General features: G+C 44.1%; 3 protein-coding genes across 5 annotated transcripts in view; 1 reads left to right on the forward strand and 2 right to left on the reverse strand.

Moving 5' to 3' along the window:
* Positions 1-42, forward strand: part of si:ch211-250c4.3 (uncharacterized protein LOC100535981 homolog) — a 46451-nt gene extending 46409 nt beyond the window's left edge. For both annotated transcript variants that reach the window (XM_048269752.1, XM_048269753.1), the window contains exon 8: positions 1-42. This exon is cut by the window's left edge and continues 60 nt beyond it. The gene's annotated coding sequence lies outside the window, so the exon portion shown is untranslated.
* Positions 43-6162: 6120 nt separating this feature from the next.
* On the reverse strand, positions 6163-15557 carry LOC125311559 (mitoguardin 2-like). Of its 2 annotated transcripts, none has more exons than XM_048269755.1 (13): positions 15469-15557; positions 15184-15314; positions 13223-13319; positions 12984-13057; positions 12655-12731; positions 12308-12380; positions 11849-11935; positions 11596-11694; positions 11354-11488; positions 10899-10952; positions 7230-7346; positions 6729-6920; positions 6163-6234 (listed from the first exon to the last, which is right to left on the reverse strand). In XM_048269755.1, exons 2-12 carry the CDS (start codon positions 15253-15255, stop codon positions 6765-6767), a joined length of 1041 nt encoding a protein of 346 aa, XP_048125712.1. In that variant the 5' UTR covers positions 15256-15314; positions 15469-15557; the 3' UTR covers positions 6163-6234; positions 6729-6764. The 2 variants fall into 2 exon arrangements, with proteins under 2 accessions (XP_048125712.1, XP_048125711.1); XM_048269754.1 differs by lacking the exon at positions 6163-6234 and adding an exon at positions 6302-6371 and having other exon boundaries at positions 6733-6920; positions 13223-13322.
* Positions 15558-20346: 4789 nt separating this feature from the next.
* The window catches only part of LOC125311881 (cGMP-dependent protein kinase 2), a 21273-nt gene continuing 14119 nt past the window's right edge, over positions 20347-27500 (reverse strand). Inside the window, exons 14-19 of the mRNA XM_048270250.1 lie at positions 24530-24671; positions 24056-24219; positions 21949-22071; positions 21300-21362; positions 20729-20795; positions 20347-20506 (exon numbers count right to left, since the gene is read on the reverse strand). Of these exons, the coding sequence (XP_048126207.1) occupies positions 20411-20506; positions 20729-20795; positions 21300-21362; positions 21949-22071; positions 24056-24219; positions 24530-24671 (655 nt within the window). The 3' untranslated portion in view covers positions 20347-20410. The remainder of the gene's footprint in view (positions 20507-20728; positions 20796-21299; positions 21363-21948; positions 22072-24055; positions 24220-24529; positions 24672-27500) is intronic.

Consider the following 27500-nt stretch of genomic DNA (forward strand, 5'->3'; position numbering starts at 1 on the left):
CCCCGACCCCCCAACACACACACCACCCTGCCCCCACCCCCCCAACACACACACCACCCGGCACCGACCCCCAAACCCATACCAGGACTTTTGCTTCCCCAAAGAGGAGGATGACCAAGAGGATGGCCAGAAGTTGCACACACTGCAGAAAGAGAGAGAGAGTTGGAGAGAGAGAGAGAGAAAACAGGAAGATGGAAAAGGAAGGAATGGACAGAGCACAGCACAGAGGACAGAGGAGTGGAACAGAGCGCACAAGCCGTTTCACAAACACACCGTGACTCCGTGACCCTGCGAGCGTGGGCTGGCATGCAGTTAAAGAGACAGCACACACTTGCACCGCAACACACGCAGGGCCAGATCGGGCCCACATCAGAGCCAGATCAGAGCTATCAGAGCCACATCAGAGCCAGATCAGGGCCACATCAGGGCCAGATCAGGGCCAGATCGGAGCCAGATCGGAGCCACATCAGAGCCAGATCGGGAGCGGGTCCATGCGAGGCTCTGTGGCATAGTAGAGTTGGCTGCTGTGTAAGGGACATGAGACGCTCAAGACTGTTGGAATGTTGCTATGATGAGAGACGTGCAGCTTGTATATCAATGTAAAATACCACCGTTTGTTTGTAAAATACCACCGTTTATTTGTAAAATACCACGCTTTGTTTGTTTGTAAAATACCACCGTTTATTTGTAAAATACCACGCTTTGTTTGTTTGTAAAATATCACGCTTTGTTTGTATGAACATTCTGTAAATGCTGCTGGTATGGGAATAATGCTGCTGGTATGGTATTGAATGAAGAGGTTGTGTATGATCCATATTCCCATGGATGGATATGGGTATGGCCGTTCTTTTAGGTAACATCCCAAAGTCACAAAAACACAGTTATAAACAGCCTGCTAATGACCCCACTGTGTTGCATGTAAACATTGTTTTTATGAGATAGATGTTATTTTGACTAAAGCTTTAGAGCATGGTGTAGATATGTAGTTGGAGAGTTGTTTGGTTAAAGTGTGTATGTGTGTGTCTGTGTGTGTACGTTTACATACAGCAGGTATAGACATTGCTGTTAGTATGCATGTCTGTATTAATGTACATAGCATCTGTCCTGGTGTCCATATGGTATGTGCCTATGTATATGAGCAAGTCTTTCTCAGAGGGAGATAAAGTGTGTGTGAGTGTGGGTTGGGGTGGTCCCGTCCAGTCTAAATCATTTAGTGTCCAATAATCAGTCATCTCAATGAAAGCAGCTTTTAGGTCTCACTGAAGATGAATTGTGTGCATTCTGCTGGCTCCTCGTTTGTCAAAAGTTACGTAACGTTGTAGAAGCACGCTGACGAGGTCTCAGGTCAGGCAACGTTACGTAACGTTGTAGAAGCGCGCTGACGAGGTCAAAGGTCAGGCAGTCCCCCCACAGGCCAACACCATCCTGTATGGTCCGTCTAAGGAGGCAAAGTTCTGTGGTTGCCAAGGAAACCATGCACAGATAACCCTGCTGGGGCATGATGGGAAAACGTGCCGTGCGAACTAACACACTCTCCAGGACGGGATGTTCTGTTACAGGCGGGCTCGGGGGGGGGGTTCCCTGCCCCGAAGACCAACAGCTTTTCCATCAGTGTCTTACACTAATGAGAAAGACAGGGGTGTATGGATGTGTGTGTGTGTGTGTGTGTATACCACCCTTTCATCTCACTCTAGTGTAAAACGAGTGGGGACGATCCTACCACCCTCCATATAGGACTAACAGGCTGTTTAACTCCCTGGTCATTACAGTGGTCCTCTGTTTAACTCCCTGGTCATTACAGTGGTCCTCTGAGCCTACTGGCGCCAGCTTTTCTCAGTCCGAGCCTTCCCTGGGGTTCCAGCCCAAGGCCAGCAGGTTGCAGTGGTCAACAGTGGTCATTTCCCGCCTCTTCTGGTTGTGCTGGTGGCCACGCGTCAGACGGCCCGTTAACAGGCACTCGTAACCGGAGAGCGATTCTGAGTACAACAAGACTGTGATGCGGCTTACATGACCCACGAGGTGACGTAAAGACGTCCCTTGATATCTAGTGTGTCTAAACTGAGAGCTTACAGTACATGACCCACGAGGCAAAGCAGAGACGTCCCTTGATATCTAGTGTGTACTTTATATACTGTACTGCCTATCCAAGTGTTCTGAATACTAAGGAGTATACTTCATATCCCTGGAAAAGAGATGTGTACTTAAATCATGTCATATAATAGCAGTGTACCTCTAAGTACTTTATAAAGGGGAATGCAGTATGCATGGGCCACTCTTGGCCTGATCTAAGGTTGTGAGAGTGTGTGTGTGTGTGTGTGTGTCTGTGATTGATAAGTAACTGTGATTGGTTTTGGTGTCAGATATGTTTAATATTGTATGTATACTGTACAATAATGTAATGGATGGAATATTTCAATATGCATATTGCATCTCTGTTCAAGATTATTATTATTTTTCAAAAAATAAAGTTCATATTTCTAAGTGGCTGTGTTTGTACATTTGTATTGTGATGCTCGTGATTGGTCCATTACTCCACCGCTAAGTGTTCTATTACTCCATCACTAACGGTCAGATAGAATGGATCTCTGAAGAATCTTGGAATAACTTCCTGAACATTCCTGTCATGTTTCAATATTCATATTTCACAGCAGAACAAACTGTAAGATTATTGAATTTGCTGAGTGCATGTTGATTTTTTATTAATTATTTCCAAATAACTATTATTGGTGAGATGATGAATGGAGATGACAACTCTATTTCAGTTCCCCACTGAGGCATGCAGGAAGAAGGAGGATTCATGGCCTTTAGGTTATTCAAACAGTATGAGTCAACACAAGACTTCTTTAAACACACACACACACACAAATTCATGTTAGACCCATGTGCTTGTGAGAGGCCAACATGCACGTGGCACAAAGAAAACACTCAGACCCTGCTTACCAAAGGGAGGGTTAGAGGCTGGGCCTACTGGGATTATAATCTTACCAAAGGGAGGGTTAGAGGCTGGGCCTACTGGGATTATAATCCCAATTCCAAGGGACCCATACTGGACTCGTCAAATGCCGAACAGGTACACAATGTAATTAATCTTTCAAGTAAATCGCTGTCGGAGACATGCCTGAGTACTTTAAATAAAGGCCTGTCGTTTGTACCAACGACACAGTGCCGTGACTTTGATACCATTGTTGATCTGCATAAATTCTTCCGAACCCTCAGACTAAAAGAATTGTTTAGTTCTAACGCCACCAATGTCTCTGGCTCCGATGTTGCAGTCGTACAAGACACTGGGATTCAGGATAGAGGCCTAGCGGAAACGGTGGATAACTCAAGAGCTGTGAAAACAGTGCAGACTTCTTTCAAAGGTAAAAGCACTTTTATTACAGCGTAACCCCACACAGGACTTTAAACAAAAAGGTTTCCCTGAGGCAGGGGAAATCTCAAAATCAGAACACTGTAAAATTTTCAGTCACACCAGTCCTGTATATCTTACCTAAAATTCATAAGAAGTACACAGACTTTCCTCCAGGCCGACCTATCGTTGCTGCCATAGGATCTTTGACAGAAAAAATCTCTGCCTTTGTGGACTACTTTTTACAGCCTCTAGTGATGTCCCTGCCTTCCTATGTTAAAGATTCAATGGACTTTCTGAAACTTCTAAAAACAATAGAACTAACTGATGAACCATGTTTTCAGGTCACCATGGACATCGAATCTCTATACACAAATGTACCCTTTGAGGGTGGTTTAAGAGCATCAAAATTCTTTCTCAATTCACGGACAGACTGCATTACTAGTACTAAGTGCATTGTGGAGCTCCTTGAGATTGTGCTGACGTCTATTTTTTTCCTTTCTGGTTCTGACTATTATCTTCAGGTATCTGGCACAAGCATGGTGCTTAAAATGGCCCCCAGTTTCGCCTCACTATACTGTGGATTTTTTGAGCATCAAATCATCTTTAATGAACTACAAAACCCATTCTTCCATAACATCTCTCACTGGAAAAGGTACATAGACGATATCTTTTTTGTCTGGCATGGGTCTGAAGTTGAGTTAAACAAATTCCATCAGTTCATTAATTCCAATTCCCAACATCTCAGGTTCACTATGGAACATGACACAGAACGTATGAACTTTCTGGATATTTTGATTTACAGAGATGATAATACACTGGGGTCTAATCTATATAGAAAAAGCACTGACAGAAACTCAATCTTACATGGACAATCTTTCCATCCCACAGCTCTGAAGCAAGCCCTTCCCATATCCCAGTTTAGCCGCGATAATGGGCGATTGCAGTAAGGACGAAGACTATCAAGGTCAAGCCAAAGACCTGGAGAAGCGTCGTTATAAACATGTCTCTCAGACAGATTGCCTTCAACGGACCAGGACCCAGAAAAAGGAACCCAACGTGAATTGCATTATCCAGTACTCACCCCTGGAAAGACCCATCCAATCCATCATCAACAGTCATTGGCACATAGTGGAGTCTGATCCAGGTTTTCACTGCAGCCCCCCGGGTGGTTTTTAAGAGACCTCCCAACCTACGCAACTCATTGGTGAGAGCACACCTCCCACCTTTAACAACACCCAACTTCCTACAGGCGGCGCCCCCTGGGAATTACAGGTGCGGGCGGTGTACCCAATGTAACTTCACACAGAAGACGAGCACTTTCAGCCACCCGCGCACAGGGAAGTCCTTTAACATCAAAGGTATTATTACCTGTAACACGTCGAATGTCATATACATGCTAAAATGCCCATGTGGCTTGGCATATATCGGCAAAACCACACGGCCATTAAAGACCAGAATATCCGAGCATCGTTCCAATATCAGAAACCATGACCCCAAAAGCCCGGTGGCTGTTCATTTTACTCAGTGCTCTGACAATCTGTCTTCACTGCGCTACTGTGGAATAGAAGTGGTCAAAACACCCACTAGGGGGGGTGATATTAACTCTTTACTTCTAAAAAAAGAAGCGTTTTGGATTTACACACTGGACACTCTAGCCCCTAGAGGAATGAATGAAGAGTTTGACTTAAGGCCCCTTTCTATGAACTGACTTTGGCCTTTTGGACTGTTGTGTTTATCTGTAGCATGGTGTAATATCTTTCTGATCCTGAATTCCAGGCTGTTAGCTTTGTCCTGATCGGTTCCTTCTTTGATGTTGTTCATGTTGTATATATCGCACATATTGATGTGGCTGCCTTTAACATTTATGGAATTTTTGTATTATTCACTACTCCTCAATGTGATCTAGTGGTACTATCTGGTATATGAGTGCATTGAAATACTGTTACTGTGCTTTGTGTTATTTATTGCACGTTGGCACTTTATTGTATTGTATTGTACTTATTGCATTTTTGCACACTGCATTTTGCACACTAGCACTTGAAGCACTTTGCACTCGGCACTTTAATCACTTGCATCATGTGATGTCAGGTGTTCAATTAGTATAAGTATGGGCTGCTAGGTACCTGTCTTATGTCTGAGGAAGGGCAGTGTGTCCCAAAACGTCACATGTGGTGAATAAAAAGAAAAAAATAATGGAGCTCTAGTGTGCGGACTTCTTTGTAATTTTTAATTCCTACTGGGATTATAATCTTACCAAAGGGAGGGTTAGAGTCTGGGCCTACTGGGATTATAATCTCACCAAAGGGAGGGTTAGAGTCTGGGCCTACTGGGATTATAATCTTACTATAGGGAGGGTTAGAGGTTTACCATAGGGAGGGTTAGAGGCTGGGCCTACTGGGATTATAATCTTACCATAGGGAGGGTTAGAGTCTGGGCCTACTGGGATTATAATCTTACTATAGGGAGGGTTAGAGGTTTACCATAGGGAGGGTTAGAGGCTGGGCCTACTGGGATTATAATCTCACCAAAGGGAGGGTTAGAGTCTGGGCCTACTGGGATTATAATCTTACTATAGGGAGGGTTAGAGGGTTTACCATAGGGAGGGTTAGAGGCTGGGCCTACTGGGATTATAATCTTACCATAGGGAGGGTTAGAGTCTGGGCCTACTGGGATTATAATCTTACTATAGGGAGGGTTAGAGGTTTACCATAGGGAGGGTTAGAGGCTGGGCCTACTGGGATTATAATCTTACCATAGGGAGGGTTAGAGTCTGGGCCTACTGGGATTATAATCTTACTATAGGGAGGGTTAGAGGTTTACCATAGGGAGGGTTAGAGGCTGGGCCTACTGGGATTATAATCTTACTATAGGGAGGGTTAGAGGTTTACCATAGGGAGGGTTAGAGTCTGGGCCTACTGGGATTATAATCTTACTTACCTATAGGGAGGGTTACCATAGGGAGGGTTAGAGTCTGGGCCTACTGGGATTATAATCTTACTATAGGGAGGGTTAGAGGTTTACCATAGGGAAGGGTTAGAGGCTGGTTTTACTGGGATTATAATTTTACCATAAGGAAGGGTTAGAGTCTGGGCCTACTGGGATTATAATCTCACTATAGGGAGGGTTAGAGGCTGGGCCTACTGGGATTATAATCTTTCGATTGGGAAGAGGGTCTGGGGTTCGTTCGTTAGTTTGGGGGCTGGAGGTAGAGTGGCTCTAGGGTTGGTGATATTTCGAGTTTAGGTATGCGGGGTCCTGCTGTTGTGTCGGTGATATTTCAGGGTGTGTGTATGTTAGTGTGTGTTTGTGTGTGTGGGGGGGTACTGTGTCTGTGATAGCTCAGGGTGTGTGTGTGTGTGTATGTGTATGTGTATGTGTTTGTGGGGGGGTTTATGATAGTTCAGGGCATGCGTCATCTCTCTGTGTGTCGCTGCTCCATCAGGTACTCCTGCAGGCGACCAACGAGACCCCTCCACGCAGAAAAGACATGCACGGCCAACACCGCCGGAGAAACGTAGCTCTGTGTGTCCAGGTGGAAGATGCGGTGGACAAAGGACAATACCTCACCCTGGGGAAGGCAGAGAGAGAGAGAGGAATAATGAACAGAAAGACAGAGAGCAAAGAGACGAGAAAAAAAGAAAGCACTACAGAGATATACAGATATACAGATATACGCACAGATATACAGATGTACACACAGATACACAGATATACGGACAGATAGATACACTTCTGTTTACCTATCCTCTATATGCAGACAATAACAATAATACAAGGGGACCACATTGCACAGAATGGCCTAGTAGACAGGGCAGCATCTGCCTGCTGCGTGAGATCAGCATCCACACAGGAAGTAGAAAAATTTGGTGTTACGCACCCTGAGCAGGAAGTAGAAATCTTTGGCGTCACTCTGGGGTCCGATTGCGGCCCACATTATTTCCGGGTCGATGTAGTCTCGCACCTCACACAGGTGGTGGTACAGGCCCTGCGGGCCCTACAGAAGGGACAGGGGGCACACACATTCATCATCACCATCATCATCACCACCATCATCATCATCACCATCACCACCATCATCACCTGATCAGAAACAGATTGATCATATATCTACTACTGATCAGAAACAGATTTATCACATATATACAGTGTGTGTGTGTGTGTGTGCGCAGTGTTGGGGAGTAACGGAATACATGTACCGGCATTACGTATTCAGAATACAAATGATGAGTAACTGTATTCCGTTACAGTTACAAGTTAAATAGTTGGTATTTAGAATACAGTTACATTGTTGAAATCAATGGATTACATGACGATACTTCTCTGTTTCATAAGTTTATTCACTCTCTAAATAAATTAAAGGCAACTCCATTTCCCAGAAGCTCCTGAAAGCAATCTATGATGACATTGTTTCCATGTTTAAATCCAAGCCCCGTCGTCTTGCACTAGCCTCAAAACGCAGCCAGCACGCATTATGGACGCATCATCGGAGACCCTGAAATGACCGCTTGCACAGCAAATTAGGAGTAAAGTAAGTGGAGGTAACTCCTGTTCCTCATTGATCGTGGTTCCTGATGTCTGTTCAAAGGATATTTTTACAAGTATTAATAGCTCAGGCTACTTCGGCCAATCGGTTACACAGTTTGCTAATCAATAAACAAAGCCTAGTTCACGTGTTGATTTAGACCTACAATAGACCTCTCCAGAATAAGTCCCGCCTCCGTAACCTCCGTATTCATCCAACTTCCGGGCGTCAATTGTCTATGGGAAATAACATGGCGTTTCAAATATCATACGGTAAAACATCTGTAGGTAGCTTAAGTAGAAAAAATGGTGGGCCGATTGGCCTACACACTTCTGCCATCTAGTTTCCACTGGATTTTTTGATTGTCGGTGCCGTTAAAGTAGAAATATATCAGTAAGAAGCACTAAGCTAACGCACGCTTCAGACGCCGCGACTCCCCCAGTCAAGGTTGCATAGCAACGGCAATGTTTCATAGGTTGTCTTCACTGAATGGAGTTCGTGACACCAGAGCCTGTCTACGGAGGTGGCACTAACCCTGCGTGAAATCATCATGTTTGATAGGTTGTTAATACATTCTGAAAACGTTACTGTTCTGATCAAGGTCATGCAAAATAAAGCTATCGACTCAATGCGATTCAGCCTCTGATTCCTAGGGTGTGTTCGAAACGGGAGACAGCTGCCTACTGCCTCCCTACCTTCATAGAGAGCTGTCTCACTAGACATGACTTTGGATCAAATGCATCTTTTAAAAATGAGCGTAGCACTCTAGAATCTTTGGTTAACACTACGGTATAACGTTAGCAAAGGCCTGACGTTAAACTAAATTAGCTTACGTAAGCTAGCAGGCTAACGGTAAAAAATAGGTTTTACGGCCGGCAGATACATCAGACCAGACGCTATTAATGGTTACAACAATGGCATAATCAGATAGTAAATTGTTTATTTCTAATCTCAAATCTACAAATCTAAGCAAAATAAGGTCACACAAATGAAATTTTAAACAGATTCAGCAGCCATTACCGATGTCATCCGCCATGTTTGTTTACCTTTCACAGCTGTTTCAGACGTTGCCCCAAGGGATTATGGGTAGGAGGGAGCATGAAGTGTGCATCGATGCTGCCTCCAAAAATGACCGTTATTTGGGAATTCTAAGATATCTTAAAAGGCAGCAGAATTTGTTTTTAGGTTTCGAACGACTTGCTGCCTTGCTCCCCAGTTAGATATCTTAAAAGGCAGCAACTTTACCCGCTTTTGAACACACCCCTAAGTCTGCTTATCATTATCTGTTATTCGTGAAAAAAAAGTCTCATCTCGTCATGTCTTTAGTGTCTTCGTCGGCAATTTCTTTATTTTTCAAATATCTCAATAACAGCCAACAAACTCGCACAGTCAAACCAAAGTTAAGTCATGTTGAAAAGAGGCTGAACCTTGCAAACGATTTACATTTATAGACCACTGAAACCACGCATGAATCACAAATGACCATCACGTTAGGTTGTGACTGGTTGGTTGTGAGTTTAGATCTAACGCCCTCCTCCCTCAGCGTTACATCAGAACTAGCTCCCGGTTAGCATTAATAATCGTTTACTACTTAAACGGCACCGACAATCAAAAAATCCAGTGGAAACTAGATGGCAGAAGTGTGTAGGGCAATCGGCCCACCAGCTTTTTCTACTTTGTCACCTACAGAGTTTGACAGGCACGATCTTTCAAAACGCCATGTTATTTACCATAGACATTTGACGACCGGAAGTTGGATGGATACAAAAGTTACGGAGGCGGGACTTATTCTGAGAGGTCTATAAACCAATCACTAAAATAGGCACTGCATTCTAAGTTTTTATTCTAACTTAAAATTGCTTTTATGGATTATTATTTTTCTAATTAGATCTACATTTACGCTTTTAAAAATGAATTATATGGTGCAGTCTCTGAAGATTATTCTCATGTAGTAGCATATTTTAACGCATGGGTTTTGATTGTCATTACGCCGATCACGCTCATTTTGAGAGCACTGATATAGCCTATAGTGTTTACCTTTACAGGTCATTTGTGTTCCACTGCCATATACCACTGGGTTGATGCCAATTCTAAAAAAAAATCTCACAGGCACACCTTAATTATAATTTCTGGCTATGCCCTTAAAGTAGGCTATTTATTTTGTTTGTTTTAATTAGCCTAGTGCATGCTGTAGTTTTAGTGGTCACCTTTCTATTTTAAAGTTGTATCAGGTAGCTTAGTTGGCTTTACATTCTCCTATGTGGGCATTTCATCCATTTGAAACAGAAGAACACACCAGAATAGGCCTTTTTAGTAGGCCTAAGCAGGATTTGATGGCTCATTCCTACACTTATAAAATGCAATTCAATGCGGAAGTAATCTAAGTATTCAGAATACGTTACTCAGATTGAGTAACGTAACGGAATACGTTACAAATGACATTTTTGGGCATGTATTCTGTATTCTATAACGGAATACGTTTTGAAAGTAACCCTCCCAACACTGCATATCAACTACTGATCAGAAACAGATTTATCATATATCGACTACTGATCAGGAACAGATGTATCATCATGACTACTGATCAGAAACATATCTATCATATATCAACTACTGATCAGAAACAGATCTATCATATATCAAGACTACTGATCAGAAACAGCACATCCAAATACAGAAGAGCCTCCATGAGTCCAATGGAAAGCTAAAGGAGTACACAAGAAACGCCATGATAGTATGATCTGAGCATTAGCATGCTAATGGGGACACACTGTGGTTATGATGGTGATCTGAGCATTAGCATGCTAATGGGGACACACTGTGGTTATGATGGTGATCTGAGCATTAGCATGCTAATGGGGACACACTGTGGTTATGATGGTGATCTGAGCATTAGCATGCTAATGGCGACACACTGTGGTTATGATGCTTTAGTCACATTATGTGTCAGCATTTAAAAACACCTGTAGCTTTGCTGCCACCTCATGGTAAGACATGGTACTGCAACTCTGTCTCTTGGCTCACCGTGAGCTGCTCTCTGTCTCTCCTTGTGCGTGCCCAGGCGTGGAACATCACGGTCTGTGGGTAGTGGACAGAGCTTCAACAAACACCAAAGGAATGCATGGGCCACATCTGAGTCAGACAGCTACTCTTCTAATTATCCACACTGATCTTTAATATTGAGCGCAGAACTATAACCACTAACTAGTAGTAATAATAAAACATAAAATCATTTGTTACAGTAATAAAATACGCTGATATAACATCTCTACAGTAATAAACCTGGTGACAGTAGTGATAATGAGTGTGTGTGTGTGCGCGTGTGTGAGAGAGAGAGAGAGAGTGTGTGAGTGTGTGTGTGTTTGTTGACAGTAGTGAAAATGAGACTTACAATTTTCTTCATGCTGCTGAAGACCCAGGGTGTGTGTGTGTAAGAGTGTGTATGTGTGTGTGTGGACGGTAGTAATAATGAGACGTACAGTTTTCTTCATGCTGGTGGAGAGCCAGGGTGTGCGGAGGGTGGTGCTCAGGGTAGGGGGCACCTGATCAGTGCATTCCAGCAGCCTGAGCACAATAGCCTCATAAAACAGGTCGTAAAAGCACGGAGTCTGCATCTAGGACATATCACACACACACACACACACACACGTAAAGGGATATTTCAGAGAGATGTTTGTCTAGAGTGGGGTCACACAAACAGGTTGTCATGACGACGGCTCACCCCTGCTTTCTGGCACTCCTTGGTGATGGAGTCCCAGTTGGACGGGTTCTCAGCAAACGCCATCAGGCAGTCCCACACAAGGGTGAAGCCCTCCATCTTCTGAAGGGGTCACACACACACACACACACACACATGCACGCACACACACTCGCACACACACACACACTCACATATGAATAGGCATTGAAGCGTACACATAAAGCAACACCGGTAACATATTTCACATGACTGACGGACACCTGATGACACCTACCTTCCCTGCCAATGACAGCAATCCAGTCAGGATAGTAAGTCCCGCCTCCTTCAGGAAGTTCCTGGATTCTGTGTCGTGGGCGATGATCTGGCGTGCATGAGGAGAGGAGAATGCCGTAACTGTGTCTGCCTGCTCCTCATGAGGAGAGGAGAATGTCGTAACTGTGTCTGCCTGCTCCTCATGAGGAGAGAATACCGTAACTGTGTCTGCCTGCTCAACATGTTCTGGAAACACCATGAGTTAAAGACCCGCAGTGAGGTGAGGATGTTATGGGGGTGAGGGTGTCATGGGGGTGAGGGTGTCATGGGGGTGAGGGTGTCATGGGGGTGATAGTGACCGGTGCAGGATTAGTGTGTCATAGGGGTGAGTGTGATATGGGGGTGAGTGTGTCATGGGGATGAGTGTGTCATGGGGATGAGTGTGTCATGGGGATGAGTGTGTCATGGGGGTGATAGTGACCTGGAAGGCCTGCCGCACAGCTCTCAGTTTGGTGTTGATGTGGACGTCTCCCCTGCTCTCTGGCAAGTACACACTGCAGGATGAGACACACAACTACAGTGTGAGTCACCATCTAAACACACACACACACTATCACACACACACACACACCCAGACACACCCACACACACACACAGACATACACACACACACACACACACACACACTGGGGTGTGTTGAGGTGTGATGTGGTGTGTTGGGGAGATATGGGGTGTGTGGGGGTGTGTTGTGGTGTGTTTAGATCTGGGGTGTGTTGGTGTGTGTTGGTGTGTGTTGAGGTGTGTTGAGGTGTGAGTAATAACACTCACTTCCTGACTGGAGTGGAGGTTCTAAGCTCAGTATCTGACTGCTGCCTCTCTTCCCCCCAGCGGATGTCCTCTAGATTCTGAGGAATACATTTCCCAGAATCCACCATCAGACATTTCCCAGAATCCACCACAAGAACAGAACAAAACACAACATACATGAAGGCATACACATGGGGATCCTAATCTTTAGCATAATTATTATCACTATATAACAACTACAGCAATGTCAAGTGTAATGTGTAAACTCTTGGTACTGTTTATGTGTGTTGATACTAGATTTGTGAATAAGGTATTTGTGAGTGGTGTGTGGGTCAGGTTGCCATGCCGACCTCATAACAGGAGTAAAACATCCTGTTAGCAGTAGAGTCGTCAAGGCTCTGGGATGGGGACTCAGAATCTTCATCTGTCAGCATTTAACACATTCACACAAAATCTTCAGTTGTCAGTATCTCATTTCATTTTAGTAAAACACATTCAAATCAACACACCATTGACTGGGATCCAGCTCAACTCTTTTAACAGCAGGCAGTATGGAACTAGCCAGGACTAGTTGTGTTGAGTTTAGTACCGTTTAAATCTGCTCCTTTGAGCGCGTCACAGACGATCTGCACTCCTCTCCAAATCACACTCCGTAACGCCTGCAGGACTGGACTCCCCCTGGACGCCTCCAGCACACAGCAAGACAGACAAGGTCATTAATGGAAATGTTTACATTTGAACTGACCTGTCTGATAAACAAGTTCATTAATGGACATGTTTACATTTGAACTGACCTGTCTGATAAACAAGTTCATTAATGGAAATGTTTACATTTGAACTGACCTGTCTGATAAACAAGGTCATTAATGGAAATGTTTACATTTTAACTGGGGGGTATTCCAAGTACGTGGTTTAGTGACAAACCTGGGTTAGTTAACTCAGAGTAGGTGGTAAACTTTAGTGGTAAACCTCCTAATAGAAGAGCTGTATGGCTTCATTCTCCTAACAAAACAATGCCATAGGGCTCTTGTTGTAGGAGGTTTACCACTTACTCTGAGTTAACTTATCCAGGTTTGTCACTAAACCACATACTTGGAATACCCCCCTGACCTGTCTGATAAACAAGGTCATTAATGGAAATGTTTACATTTGAACTGACCTGTCTAATAAGCAAGGTCATGAATGGAAATGTTTACATTTTAACTGACCTGTCTGAAAGACAAGGCCATTAATGGAAATGTTTACATTTTAACTGACCTGTCTGATAAACAAGGTTATTAGTGGAAATGTTTATCAGACAGGTCAGTTAAAATGTAGCCTAAACATTTCCATTAATGACCTTGTTTAGGCTACATTTTAACTGACTTGTCTGATAAACAAGGTCATTAATGGAAATGTTTTACATTTTAACTGACCTGTCTGATAAACAAGGTCATTAATGGAAATGTTTACATTTAAACTGACCTGTCTGATAAACAAGGTCATTAATGGAAATGTTTAGGCTACATTTTAACTGACCTGTCTGAAAGACAAGGCCATTAATGGAAATGTTTACATTTTAATTGACCTGTCTGATAAACAAGGTCATTAATGGAAATGTTTACATTTTAACTGACCTGTCTGATAAACAAGGTCATTAATGGAAATGTTTATCAGACAGGTCAGTTAAAATGTAGCCTAAACATTTCCATTAATGACCTTGTTTATCATACAGGTCAGTTAAAATGTAGCCTAAACATTTCCATTAATGACCTTGTTTAGGCTACATTTTAACTGACTTGTCTGATAAACAAGGTCATTAATGGAAATGTTTTACATTTTAACTGACCTGTCTGATAAACAAGGTCATTAATGGAAATGTTTACATTTAAACTGACCTGTCTGATAAACAAGGTCATTAATGGAAATGTTTAGGCTACATTTTAACTGACCTGTCTGATAAACAAGGTCATTAATGGAAATGTTTTACATTTAAACTGACCTGTCTGATAAACAAGGTAATTAATGGAAATGTTTACATTTAAACTGACCTGTCTGTGTAGCTACTACATACTGTGACTACAGATGGAGACTGAAAAAGCATTTAAATATAATACAATACAATTCATACAATTTCCTTTTCAGAGTGTGCACGTGCCATAGTTATTATTCAGGAATATAAAATGACACACTGAATTCAAAGGTAGGGTGGATTACCCTGATGTGGGGCATTTGTTGCTTTTTGGACTTGTGCAGTAGGCTATATGAGGCTGCAATGTGAAGGCAACACATTAAATCCACATCCAATTTTGATGACTGGACCCTACAGCTTTGGCGTTGCTAGTTCCACTGGACCCTACAGCTTTGGCGTTGCCATAGTTTCACAGGACCCTACAGCTTTGGCGTTGCAATAGTTTCACTGACATTCATTAGTCTAGGGAAGAGCCACAACCAATGGAGCTTAGGGGTCCCACATTAGGACAATTTAGCATTCTGAAGTGCATCACTGCCAGACTAATGACCAGTGTAGAGCAGACCCATAGAGTACTGCAATAGTGCCTGGACACTCACAGCTCTGTGTGCGCTCCTCTGGGCAGGCTGGTTGCAGTGCTTGCGCTCCTGTAGACGGTCACTAGAGGGCATAGTTGAGTCAGTGAGTCACCACCGTCATGCAGTCAGCCTGGTAGCCACCCGAGCCTGTTCTGATCAACACACACATTCAAACTAGCAAGCTGGAGGATACATTATTGAATAGAGGCAATGTCTCTGCCATGTCCCCTCTGCTTCACAGCGCCACAGAGCAGCGCTCACCTTAGCGGTTATACCCTCTGTTAGCTCTCACCTCAGCGGTCTTACCTTCTGTTAGCTCCAAACACAACACAGCCCCACAGCCTCCACATCTGGATACTCAGGGAATTCAAATGGAAGGCTTTGTTGTTTTTCTAATGATTGTTATGTCATCACCATGGCAGTGAATATCGTTTGAACACAAAATGGACAATAGCCTACACACACAACAGCAGCTGTGACTCATGAGGAAAATATAAAGTAAAAAAGAAATGAGGTTAAGTATTTAAAATATAATATTCACACATTTGTTATTAAAAAAAATAATATTAAATAATATTAAAAATAAAACCAATGTGTATGTATAGATATATGAATATATTTTCTGTTCTACATAATTTCTTTTTTTTTATATTTAGTATTATTAGTAGTATTATTTCTAATTTGTCATATGTATAGGAGCATCCCTATGGGTGAGGGGTAGGTGGTTGGAGGTATGCGGGAAAAAACTTCGAAAAGGACTTGTAAGCTACACGAACAAAAAATAAAAAAATATACGTTTGCATGTTTGAATGTCCTTTGAAATAAAAAGATTAAAAAAAAAAAAAAAAAAAAAACAATATACAATATTTAGTAATATATTATTGTGTGATTTATTTTCTCTTCAAATAATATTACAAAATCTCTATTTACAATAATATTTGTTTTAAATTAGCAGGAAAAAACAAAACAAAAAACCCCAGCATGAAGCATGAACTTAAACAGCATGGCCTGATAACATATTTGTTTTATAATTATAAGCAACCTCAGGCGTACATACACTCACTCGCATCACTGGTGTCATGTGCAGTTTATTCTATAGCATGTGCATTCCCCTAACCCCCTCCCCCTACACACACGGTCCTGCTAGCTCCACATAGCCACCATCCTGGGTCCTTTGGCTATTCCAGATAGATTAATGACTGGGGATGACCGATCGTTTGCAGTTAGGGCCCCTAAGCTCTAGAAGAGCCTCCCTTACAACAATAAATCTGCTCCGTCAGTGTGAGCCTTTAAATCTGCCACTAAGACAAACAGAATTCCTTAATAAGTGAAGGATTCATTCTATGTATTAATATTCGTATATGTCATTTTACTATAATATTTAAGTTGTTTTTTTATTATCATTTAATTTATTGTATTTATTAACTCCCTCTTCTTAGTCCATAGTTGTAACTTTTCTTAAAACTGTTTTTTAATCATCCCTTAAATTAATTTAACTGAATGTTTTTTCCTCTTTGTAAAGCACTTTGTGCTCTGTTGGGAAACAGCTATATAAATAAAATGTATTATTTTTTTTACTTTTTATATTTAAATGAAACAAACATGAATGTATAGGCTAGTGTGAAGTTGAAAGGGCAATTGTAAACCAGTGGAGTGACAGGATAAAACAATAGCAGTATGAGAAGCAAGAAATGCTTGCTGGTGACACACAGGTAGTCAAGCAGCCAAGCACAGCCAAACAGTGCCTGAGAGCTGCAACCCTTTACAGTGCCTGAGAGAGGGAAGCAGTGTTCAACCCTTTACAGTGCCTGAGAGACAGAGGGAAGCAGTGTTCAACCCTTTACAGTGCCTGAGAGACAGAGGGAAGCAGTGTTCATTTGTGCCACTATGAGCTTTGGTTGGAACCGCACTGTGGAGATGTCACCTAGAGATGTCCATCTCAGTCTTCATCTTCATCCAGCTGGATGTCATGGGCTCCTGAGGAGGAGTGCTGATCTCTCAGACAGACTGGAGCTTCTGATCACACAACTGCCCTATTCCTTTATAAAGCGTCAGCTTCACCAAACGTGGCACTCACAGAATCCTGCACCCATCATCTGTACTCCGCTGGCAACAGGGGGCCATGGAGATGGACATCAGGACAGACTCCGCTGGCAGGCAGGGGGTCATGGAGATGGACAACGACCTCACTTCCTATCTGGTGTGAGGGGAGCATTCTGGAGCATAATGGCTGCAGGTGGAGGTTAATGAGGTTCTATTGCAGGTGGAGGTTAATGAGGTTCCCCCGTCACTGTGCTATACAAATGCAATGTGTGGTGGTTAGAGCATACCTGCCAACATTTAGCTTTCCAAAAACCGGAGATTGTTTTTCGGGGGGGGGGTCAGTGTTTATACCGGATCTGTGTTTGCGGATGTAATACGTTTCATACACGTGTTTCAAAACTGCATTTCGGTCGTTGCTTTTACCTTACCATTACCTTACGCATGCCAGTTATGTATCCACCAGCTGCCTGCCTGCAGCCTTCTTCCAAAACTCCAAAGCTGCTTGCTGTCTGATTTGGTTCCAGTTCAGTGGATCAACAACACTCAATAGCAGTTTATGTGATGTGTTCATCAATTACATTTACAACAATTTCACAACAGCTATTCTGGAGTAGGCCCCACTTCCTGATTTGGGTTTTGGGTTGCCAGGTTTTAGCCTATGACAAAACGGTTGAAATTGAAACTAAGTGATCGTGTATGTGTAGGGTGTATTTCATACACAATCTGGCAACCTGGAAGATGTCAGACTAATAGAAAAAAATGAATGGATCAATGATTTTAAAATGAAGTTTGATGGCCAAGCAAATTACGAGAATTTTCCGGGAGAAATAACAAAACGGGAGGGTGTCGGGAGATGACCTTGAAATACGGGAGAACCCAGGAAAAAACGGGAGTGTTGACAGGTATGGGTTAGAGGTTCCCCCGTTGTTGTTGTTGTTGTAATAAAGACCTTGGATCAGGTGTTGGTTTGGAGCAGCGTCTGCAGCTTGGCTCCGGTCCCATGGGAACACTAAGGCCCTGCTCTGGAAGGGTTTAACCTCATTAGAGGAGCCCCTCTCCTGCGTCCTGGGCACGCCATCCTTCCTCTATCAGAGCCAGTCTGCTCTCGCTCACTAACAGCCAGACTGGGAGATTCTGTTCTCAGGAGGATCAAGGAGCAGGAAGATGGATGAACTCACCTAAAAAACCCGTCCCTTTCAGAGTTGACCCCATTACACAAGCGGGGAGTGTAAAGTTATACTAAACAAATGTGTGTGTTTTGTCAGGTCTGATACATCGTATCCTGTTCTGGTCACCGTTTGAAGACTTGAAGAGGCTCAAAGGCACCAGGAGCCAAAGTTCAGCTGGTCAAGCAGCGCTTGTCATTCATCAGTAACCTCATGAGATGCTGGACTGTTTGTCCCAGTAATTGTCCAGGCTGGTTCCAGGCTGGTTCTGTTCAGAGCTCATAGGAAAGCTTCAAGAGCCGTGTTGACAGGGAGGTCTGGTCATGGGTTGTCCTCCTCTCTCTCTAAACACCGCTATGCGTCTCCTCCTCTCTCTCTAAACACCGCTATACGTCTCCTCCTCTCTCTCTAAACACCGCTATACGTCTCCTCCTCTCTCTCTAAACACCGCTATATGTCTCCTCTCTCTCTAAACACCGCTATACGTCTCCTCCTCTCTCTCTAAACACCGCTATATGTCTCCTCTCTCTAAACATCATGAGGCGTTCCTCCTCTCTAATCTTAAACACCGCTATCACGTCTCCTCCTCTCTCTAAACACCGCTATATGTCTCCTCCTCTCTCATTCATGCTATGTCTCCTCTCTCTCTAAACACCGCTATCACGTCTCCTCCTCTCTTCTAAACACCGCTATATGTCTCCTTCTCTCTAAACACCATGATCGTCTCCTCCTCTCTCTCTAAACACGGGCTCTAAGTCTCCTCCTCTTCTAAACACCGCTATATGTCTCCTCTCTCTCTAAACACCGCTATGCGTCTCCTCCTCTCTCTCTAAACACCGCCATACGTCTCCTCCTCTCTCTCTAAACACTGCTATGCGTCTCCTTTTGTCTCCTAAACACCGCTATATGTCTCCTCTCTCTCTAAACACCGCTATACGTCTCCTTTTGTCTCCTAAACACCGCTATATGTCTCCTCTCTCTAAATGATCATGATATCGTCTCCTTTTGTCTCCTAAACACCGCTATATGTCTCCTCTCTCTCTAAACACCGCTATACGTCTCCTTTTGTCTCCTAAACACCGCTATATGTCTCCTCCTCTCTCTCAAAACACCACTATGTGTCTCCTTTTGTCTCCTAAACACCGCTATATGCCTCCTTCTGTCTCCTAAACATCGCTACAGCATATGTCTCCTTTTGTCTCCTAAACACCACTATGTGTCTCTTCCTCTCTCTCTAAGCACCGCCATATGTCTCCTTTTTTCTCCCGATACACGTCTCTCTGCTGTGCTCTTTTCCCTTCCTCTGTCCATCTCCTCCTCAAGGTCCCTGTGCTAACCTCTTCTCTCCATCTCTCCTCTTCTCCTCCTCAAGGTCCCTGTGCTAACCTCTTCTCTCCATCTCTCCTCCTCCTCAAGGTCCCTGTGCTAACTTCTTCTCTCCATCTCTCCTCTTCTCCTCCTCAAGGTCCCTGTGCTAACCTCTTCTCTCCATCTCTCCTCTTCTCCTCCTCAAGGTCCCTGTGCTAACCTCTTCTCTCCATCTCTCCTCCTCAAGGTCCCTGTGCTAACCTCTTCTCTCCATCTCTCCTCCTCCTCAAGGTCCCTGTGCTAACCTCTTCTCTCCATCTCTCCTCCTCCTCAAGGTCCCTGTGCTAACCTCTTCTCTCCATCTCTCCTCTCCTCTTCAGAAGTCCTTGTCCTAAGCTCTTCTCTCCTCCTCTCCTCTCCTCCTCAGAAGTCCTTGTCCTAAGCTCTTCTCTCCTCCTCAGAAGTCCTTGTCCTAAGCTCTTCTCTCCTCTCCTCCTCAGAAGTCCTTGTCCTAAGCTCTTCTCTCTTCCTCCTCCTCAGAAGTCCTTGTCCTAAGCTCTTCTCTCCTCTCCTCCTCAGAAGTCCTTGTCCTAAGCTCTTCTCTCTTCCTCCTCCTCAGAAGTCCTTGTCCTAAGCTCTTCTCTCCTCCTCCTCAGAAGTCCTTGTCCTAAGCTCTTCTCTCCTCCTCAGAAGTCCTTGTCCTAAGCTCTTCTGTCCTCCTCTCCTCCTCCTCAGAAGTCCTTGTCCCAGCCCGACAGCTCATCTGGAGGCTGCTCCAGCTCCGGTGGGAACATGTCGAAGTGGCTGTGGTCCAGAGGGCCTTTCAGCTGCAGGAGTAGAGTTCAGAGGTCAGAGACGTCACAGAGGTTTATTGAAACTTTTTAGGCTCTAATAACTGACACCTAAGTGGAGTATTTCTGTGTGTGTGTGGTTGTGAAGCCTGTTTCATGTGCCCCCACCTATCTCCTCAGTGGAGTATTTCTATCTGTGTGTGTGTGTGTGTGTGTGTGTGTGTGTGTGGTTGTGAAGCCTGTTTCATGTGGCCCCACCTCTCTCCTCAGTGGAGATGCCAGCTTGCCTCGCCGCAAACCCTCCCAGTTGAAGCCTTGGAACCACCTGCCAGGAGAGGACAGAAACAGACATCAACAATGAAACCATAAACGTACACAATAATGCAACAATAACCCCCCTCCCCCACACACACAATACACAGTAAGCGCAAACCATAAGGAAACCATACACGTCTGTGGAAGACAATAGACTATGTGCACAAAAGGCTCTTCCTGTACGCTCTGTACTCTTCCTGTACGCTCTGTACACTTCCTGTAAGGCTCTTCCTGTACGCTCTGTACTCTTCCTGTACGCTCTCTACACTTCCTGTAAGGCTCTTCCTGTACGCGCTGTACTCTTCCTGTAAGGCTCTTCCTGTACGCTCATTTATCTCCGGTGGAGCGTTAGCTATGTTGTAATGGCATATTCTGTTATATTCTGCTCCTTACATCTTCACACGCACACACACACACACAAAACGGTGCTACCTAGTTAATGCAGCCAGAGTGCTACACACACACACACGTCACATGCATGAGGAAGTGGGTGTGACAGCATGGTCAGGCTTACTTGTGCTTCTTGATGTCTATGATACCATTCTTCTTATTGCCGAGTCTCTCTGCAGGGTTAAGCCTGAGGAGAACACACACACACACACACACACACACACACACACACACACACACACGCGCGCTTTACTTATGATCAATGCACTGCTATAACACACACACACACACACACACACACACACACGCGCTCTACTTATGATCAATGCACTGCTAAAACACACACACACACTTTGTTTATGATCAATATACTGTTAAATCACACACAGTGCTTTACTTATGATCCAATCCAACGATAATAGAATATTTACTGTAATTACATGTATATAGCTGACATTTCTGCATGTGTGCAGACACTTTAACGTGAGGTCAGAGGTTGGATTCCTTGTTCTGGACACATAGTAACGCAAACAGGTGCACGCACACACAGGTGCATACACACACACACAAACACACAGGTGCACTGCAGCAGACTAGACTCAGCTAGGGAAATGTTTATCTTTGTGTTGGAGTTTTGGCAGTGGGGACAGTGAGCACAAGTGATCACGGGTGAGCAGCACAGGTGAGCAGCACGGGTGAACACAGCTGAGCAGCACAGCTGAGCAGCACAGGTGAGCAGTACGGGTGAGCAGCACGGGTGGATGGCGGCATACTTGCACAGCCTTCTGATGAGGTCCTCTGGCCGTTTGCTGATGCGCTTGGGCATGTCCACCTTCTCGATACCGTGTAGGACCATGGTGTAGATTTTTATGGGGTCCGACCCCGTAAACGGGGGGCTGAAGAAGAGGAGACAGACATGAGGTTGAGGACTGGGCGGTGCTAGCATAGTGGCTACGGCGCTGGGCTAGCATGAGGATTGGGCGGTGCTAGCATAATGGCTAACGCGCTCGGCTAGCATGAGGACTGGGCAGTGCTAGCGTAATGGCTAAGGCGCTTGACTAGCATGAGGACTGGGCAGTGCTAGTGTAATGGCTAAGGCGCTGGGCTAGCATGAGGACTGGGCAGTGCTAGCGTAATGGCTAAGGCGCTGGGCTAGCATGAGGACAATGCTAAGCGCATGGCTAAGGCTTTGGCTAGCATGAGGACGGGCAGTGCTAGCGTAACGCTAAGGCGCCTGGGCTAGGATGAGGACTGGGCAGTGCTGGCGTAATGGCTAAGGCGCTGGGCTAGCATGAGGACTGGGCAGTGCTGGCGTAATGGCTAAGGCGCTGGGCTAGCATGAGGACTGGGCAGTGCTGGCGTAATGGCTAAGGCGCTGGGCTAGCATGAGGACTGGGCAGTGCTGGTGTAATGGCTAAGGCTGGGCTAGCATGAGGGACTGGGCAGTGCTAGCGCGTGGCTAAGACGCTGAGGCTAGCATGAGGACTGGGCAGTGCTGGCGTAATGGCTAAGGCGCTGGGCTAGCATGAGGACTGGGCAGTGCTAGCATAGTGGCTAAGGCGCTGGGCTAGCATGAGGACTGGGCAGTGCTAGCATAGTGGCTAAGGTGCTGGGCTAAAGCCAGTTGTGGATTCAATTTCCAATAATGGTCATCACTGTACACAAGGCACGTGTGTACACATGAGGACATTATAAGGACATAAACGTACTTTCAAATCAAAGATATTTCATATTTTGGAAAGCCTGCCCATTTCATTCCAATAGCCTGCCTAGAAAGACTTGACAGATGTCTAATCATTTTTTTTCATCTTTTCAATTGTTCACTGAACATCACATCTAAACAACTCTCCACGTCTAACCCTAAACCTAACCATACACTTCTGCATTAAACCCCAACTTTTAACCCTAAACCTAACCATACACTCCTGCATTAAACCCCAACTTTAACCGTAAACCTACTTCAGCTAACCGTTACAACTTATAATTTCCTCATCTCAACAACTGTAAAATAGTCTATATGGGACATCTGATCAATAGTTTTACTTCATGCACAACTTCAGCACCATTAAATTCAAATCCAAAACAAGAGCCCGACCTGACCCCAAATATCAGCCTGTTGCTGTGGCAACACACCTGAACACCATTGGTGGGTGTACACTGTGCATGTGTTTAAGTGAGCAGATTTGAGTGAATGTGTGTATATTTGCGTGTCTGTAAGTGCAGGTGCATGCTGATGGTGTGAATGTGTGGTGTGTGCCCGTGTGTGAGAGTGTGACGCAGAGTAAAAGAGTTCCATGTGGTGCTGAAGTGTGTATTGAGCTGCAGTGAAGAGTACTCATGTCCTCTTGTCTGAGCTGTTCACAGCTGCCTCTGCTCACACAGCCCTCTGGTACATAGGCTAGCACATGTTCTCCTGCAGGTGTGTAGGTGTGTGTGTGTGTGTGTGTGTCTCTTTGTATTTATTATGCATGTCTGAGCCACAGAAACAGTGTGCATAATAATACATTCATCAGGATTCGCATTGGCAGGCGGATGTTAACACTGCTGGTGACATCACCAGACAGTCTAGAATCAGCAGAATTGGTATGGCACAGCCAGCATCATTCAGCATCGTTCAGAATCATTCAGCATCATGCAAACATAATGCTCCCAACAGGGTTTTCAAAACCAAAATAACACGGTACATTGTAGGTCCATGCTTACAATCTCCTACAAGAACCTGTTTGGGACATTTGTTACAGATACTATTCTGCATATGATCAATGCACTTGTATTGTGATGAAGTTTGGATTTCTAGGATTTTATATCCTGGCTGCTGTTTCAAATCATTACATTTAAATATAACACACACACACAAAATCCCTGAAACAGGTAGATCACCTGCCAGTGAGCAGCTCAAAGATGAGGATGCCAAGGGACCAGCAGTCGGCCCCGAAGTCGTGGCCCTTGTTCAGGATGACCTCGGGTGCCACGTACTCCGGCGTTCCACAGAACGTCCAGGTCTTCTTTCCCAGGCCGATGCGCTTCGCAAAACCAAAGTCTGCCTGAGAGGACCAACACAGACACCACACATCACATTATGCTCCATCACCACACATCACATTATGCTATATCAATGTACTGAACAAAGCCAAAGTTGACCTTCAACTTGAACAATTAGATAGACTAGGGTGAGACATCACAGCATTGCTTATGTAACCAAAGGGTGAGACATCACAGCATGGCTTATGGAACCCAAGGGTGAGACATCACAGCATGGCTTATAGAACCAGAGGGAGATGCCTCCTGAGAGATGGCATCCTGCGGAGCGCCCGAGGCCATCCCAGCGCAGGACGAGTATGAGTCATTAATCACCATTTTGACATATCCCTCTGCATCTAGTAGCAGGTTCTCAGGCTTGAGGTCGCGGTACACGATGCCTTTCCCATGCAGGTAGTCGAAGGCTTCCAGCACACATCCAATGCAGAACCGAGCAGTGGCCTCCTCAAAGCAGCTCCTGCAAGGGACAAGTGCCCAACACTATGCTTTAGAGTAGTCCTCCAGAACTGGACATCAAAGAAATCTTGGATCACTGGACAAATTTAATCTCAGGACACATTTCAATGGAAAAACACAATGCACACAGAAGGAAGCAAATTTCAGCCTTTGAAAACACCTGGTCCCCAGTTTCTAAATTCAACAAAGCGGCTGTTAACCATATACTCTGGGCTGGTATACAGCAGGGAAAATAAGTATTGAACACGTCAACATTTTTTTCAGTAAGTATACTTCCAGTGAGGCTATTCGCATGAAATTTTCACCGGACATTAGTATTAACTTAGGTAATCCACACATATATAAAAATCCAAACATTAATGTCTAAAAGTAGTGTTATGAGTAAAAAAGTGGAATGGCACAGGAACAAACTGGAATCTATAAGTAGTTAGAGAAATTATCCCTCCTATCTGTGCAAATTGAAATAAGCTGGGTTAGTACATACTGGTGGGCTATAAAAAGGTTTTTTTGTTAGCAAGGTGTCACACAAGAAACATTTCATGATGGGTAAAAGCAAAGAGCTCTCCCAAGATCTTTGCAACCTTATTGTTGCCAAACATATTAATGGAACTGGTTACAGATGCACTTCAAAATCATCCAGCAAGCAGTATTGGAGCCATTATCTGCAAGTGGAAGGAACATCACTACATCATCAACTGGCCATGCACAGGATCTCCTTGCATGATTTCTGACCAGGAAGTCAGAAGGATAGTCAGCAGAGTAGTCCAAGAGCCAAGGACCACTCTGAGAAAGCTCCCAAAAGATTTGGAGGCAGCAGGTACTGTTTGGTCAAAAAATATTCAAAGTCCAGTTTAGAAGCTGTTTAGAGTATTACACGCTTACTTAACAATGTGTACGGCAGTTGCTCATACCGGTGTTCAATGGCAGGGAGAGATCATGCAAGCAGTCCGGCAGGCAAGCGAGATGTTAGGCAGGCAGACATGCAGGCAGGAGGGCAGGAAGGGCAGAAAGGCAGGGAGGGAGGTACAGCAGGCAGGCAAGCAGATGGTACGCAGTGATGTAGATCCAGCAGTTCAATAATCCAAAGGGAAAGGGGTATTCCAAAGGGTATTCCAAAAGGTGTTTTAAATTAAATGTTCTAAATGTTCAACTCTAAAGCTTCGAAAAGGTCAAGCGTTTAAAGCATAAAGCGTCAAGATTCAAACTATCAAGATACAAGCTTACAAGTTACAAGCTGTAAAAAACTATTTGTGTCCAGCATCTTCCATTGTCTAACTAAGACTGACTAAACCACATGGAAGACGGCATCTTGAAGTGAACAGGTGACCAGGTGACCTAAGACCATGTCAAAATAAAAGCTCCATACAGAAGCTAATGAATCTCAAGCAAACTAAGAGTCTTTCAGTTCAATGGGTTTTAAATTCAAATTGGCTCCTACAGGTACAATTGTTACAGAGAAAATCTTAGATAATGCACTGCACCGCCATGGGCTCTATGCACGCTCATCCAGCATGATTCTATTGCTGAAGAAAAACATGTTGAAGCTCGTTGAAAGTTTGCTACACAACATTTGGACAATCCTATGAAATACTGAGAGAATGTATTCTGGTGTATGAGCAAAATTTAACTTTTCGATGTCATACCACACACCATATTTGGAGGAGAAATGGCACTGTGCATCACCCTAAAAAATACCATACCAACAGTGAGGTTTGGAGGGGTGGCATCATGGTGTGGGCTGTTTTTCATCTCATGGCACTAGCAGACTTCATACAGTTGAAGGAATGATGAATGGAGTCATTTTGTTCTGGGAGAATCTTTACATCCACCAGGATGATAAGGATGAGACATGGCTAGACCTTCCAGCAGGACAATGAGGATGAGACATGGCTAGACCCTCAGCAGGACAATGATCCTAACCATTCAGCAAAGGAAACTTCAATTGGTTTCAGAGAAAGGAAATCAAGGCCCTGATTTAAATTCAATTGAACAGTTTTGAAGTTAACTAAAGATCAGGATTCACAAGAGGGACCCTGAAATCTTCAATATTAAAGGACTATCTGTTTAAAAGAATGGGCCAAACTCACACCAGAATACTGTGACTGATTAGTTTCATCATACAGGAAATACCTTGAAGCTGTCATTACGAACAAAAAGGCTTTTCCACAAAGTATTTTTTAAGAAATTTCAGCAGTATGTTCAATACTTTTTTTTTTCCTGTGTCATTCCACTTTATTGCACATAATCCTCTACCCATGGACTTTAATGTTTGGATTTTTTTTTATATGGGTGGATTATCTGAGTTAATACTAATGTCTGGTGAAAATTTCATGCTAATAGCCTCATTGGAAGTATACTTACTGAAAAAATGTTGACGGTTCACTACTTATTTTCCCCCGCTGTATGAACCTGTAGTGTTCCACTGGTATATGAACCTGTAGTGTTCACTGGAATAAGGAACCCGTAGTGTTCCACTGGTATATGAACCCAGTGTTCGACTGGTATATGAACCTGTAGTGTTCCGACTGGTATAGAACCTGTAGTGTTCCCGAGTGTTTGGAGTAAGAACCTGTAGTGTTCCGAGGTTCCAACTGGTATATGAACCTGTAGTGTTCCGACTGGCAAGAAGAACCTGTAGTGTTCGACTGGTATATGAACCCTAGGTGTTCAGAGTGTCATTGGTATATTACGCCTCCCACTCACATGTCCCTCAGCTGTCCATGTTCCTCCCACAAGCCTCCAGCAGCATGTACACACACTTATCGCCACGAACAACGTAAAATGTCTGCGGACACAAACCTGAAGGCAGGAACCCTTTCCTTTCTCTCTC

Source organism: Alosa alosa, chromosome 18 (assembly GCF_017589495.1).
Source record: "Alosa alosa isolate M-15738 ecotype Scorff River chromosome 18, AALO_Geno_1.1, whole genome shotgun sequence".
Taxonomy (NCBI): Eukaryota; Metazoa; Chordata; class Actinopteri; order Clupeiformes; family Clupeidae; genus Alosa; species Alosa alosa.

What these genes read in the sequence shown, in the direction of transcription:
- LOC125311559 (XM_048269754.1), bottom strand. Translation starts at nt 15,255, where the DNA reads ATGCCCTCTAGTGACCGTCTACAGGAGCGCAAGCACTGCAACCAGCCT. An exon ending in CCACCAGCATGAAGAAAACT is followed by an intron (nt 10,953 to 11,353) that starts GTACGTCTCATT and finishes CACTACCCACAG; the next exon opens with ACCGTGATGTTCCACGCCTG. An exon ending in ATTTCTACTTCCTGCTCAGG is followed by an intron (nt 6,921 to 7,229) that starts GTGCGTAACACC and finishes TGCCTTCCCCAG; the next exon opens with GGTGAGGTATTGTCCTTTGT.